This window comes from Chaetura pelagica, unplaced genomic scaffold (assembly GCF_000747805.2).
Source record: "Chaetura pelagica isolate M959 unplaced genomic scaffold, ChaPel_1.0 scaffold2084, whole genome shotgun sequence".
Lineage (NCBI taxonomy): Eukaryota > Metazoa > Chordata > Aves > Apodiformes > Apodidae > Chaetura > Chaetura pelagica.
The window spans coordinates 4,610-5,606 of NW_009953024.1; the positions used below are offsets into that span (position 1 = coordinate 4,610).

General features: G+C 67.8%; 1 protein-coding gene across 1 annotated transcript in view; it reads left to right on the plus strand.

Annotated features, from left to right (window-relative positions):
• Positions 1-949, plus strand: part of LOC104387853 (protein LMBR1L-like) — a gene marked incomplete at both ends in the record, with an annotated part of 3,020 nt that extends 2,071 nt beyond the window's left edge. The window contains 4 exons of the mRNA XM_009996647.1: positions 274-348; positions 433-510; positions 614-687; positions 859-949. Coding sequence (XP_009994949.1) covers positions 274-348; positions 433-510; positions 614-687; positions 859-949 — 318 coding nt within the window. The remainder of the gene's footprint in view (positions 1-273; positions 349-432; positions 511-613; positions 688-858) is intronic.
• Between the last annotated feature and the right edge of the window lie 48 nt (positions 950-997).

Here is a 997-nt window from a genome sequence, read left to right on the forward strand (position 1 = left end):
AATGGGGGGCCAAGCCCGGGAAGGGGGGGCCAAGCCCGGGAAGGGGGGGCCAAGCCCGGGAAGAGGGGGCCAAGCCCAGGGTGCCTGGGTTCCCTCCAGCTTGGCACTGGGACCACCGATTCCCTCTGACCCATGAATTGAGGCTGGGTGGGAAATGGGGTGGGGGGTGGAACCCCCTTGTCCTAGCACCTCAGGGTCCCCCTCAGTCTCCTGTCCTGGGGGGGGGCTCGTGCTCCCCTCCCACCCAGGCACGTGTGTCCCCCCCACAAAGAGCTTCGGCACCGAGCGTCGCCCTGGCAGAGGAACCTGGGGTACCCCCTGGCCATGTTGGGCCTCCTGGCACTGACCGTGAGTGACCCTGGGCTCCCGGGGGGGCTGCAGCTTGTCCCTGTCCCCTCTCCCCCGGCCTCCCTCCCTCCCTGCTCCTCCCAGGGCATCTCGGTGCTCATCGTTTGCTTCCACGTCCTGGAGCTGCTGCTGGATGATGCTGCGATGCCGCGGGGCATCCAGGTACCCCCTGGGGGGGTGGCAGGGGGGGGGTCAGGGAGGAGCCGTATCCCGCCCCGCCTCGGGGACCCTCCCAACGCTCCTCCTCCTCCTCCTGTCCCCGCAGGACGCGTCCCTGGGCCAGGTCTCCTTCTCCATCTTCGGCTCCTTCGGGGCTGCCCTGCAGGTCGTTCTCATCTTGTATCCTTCAGGTGGACACTCGTGTGATTGTGTGTGTGTGTGTTTGCACGTGTGAGTGTGTCCCTGTGTGTGTCCCTGTGTGTGTGCACGTGTGAGTGTGTCCCTGTGTGTCCCTGCGCTGTCCCCAGGGCCACCCCCCCTCTCCCTGTGCTCCTTAACCCCCCCTCACAGGTACCTGATGGTCTCCTCCGTCGTGGGCTTCTACAGCTCCCCCCTCTTCATGCAGCTCCTCCCCGAGCGCCAGGACACCCCCCTCCCCAGGGTGGGACCACCAGGCTGGGGCTGGGGGGGTGTGGGGGGGTCGGTCCCA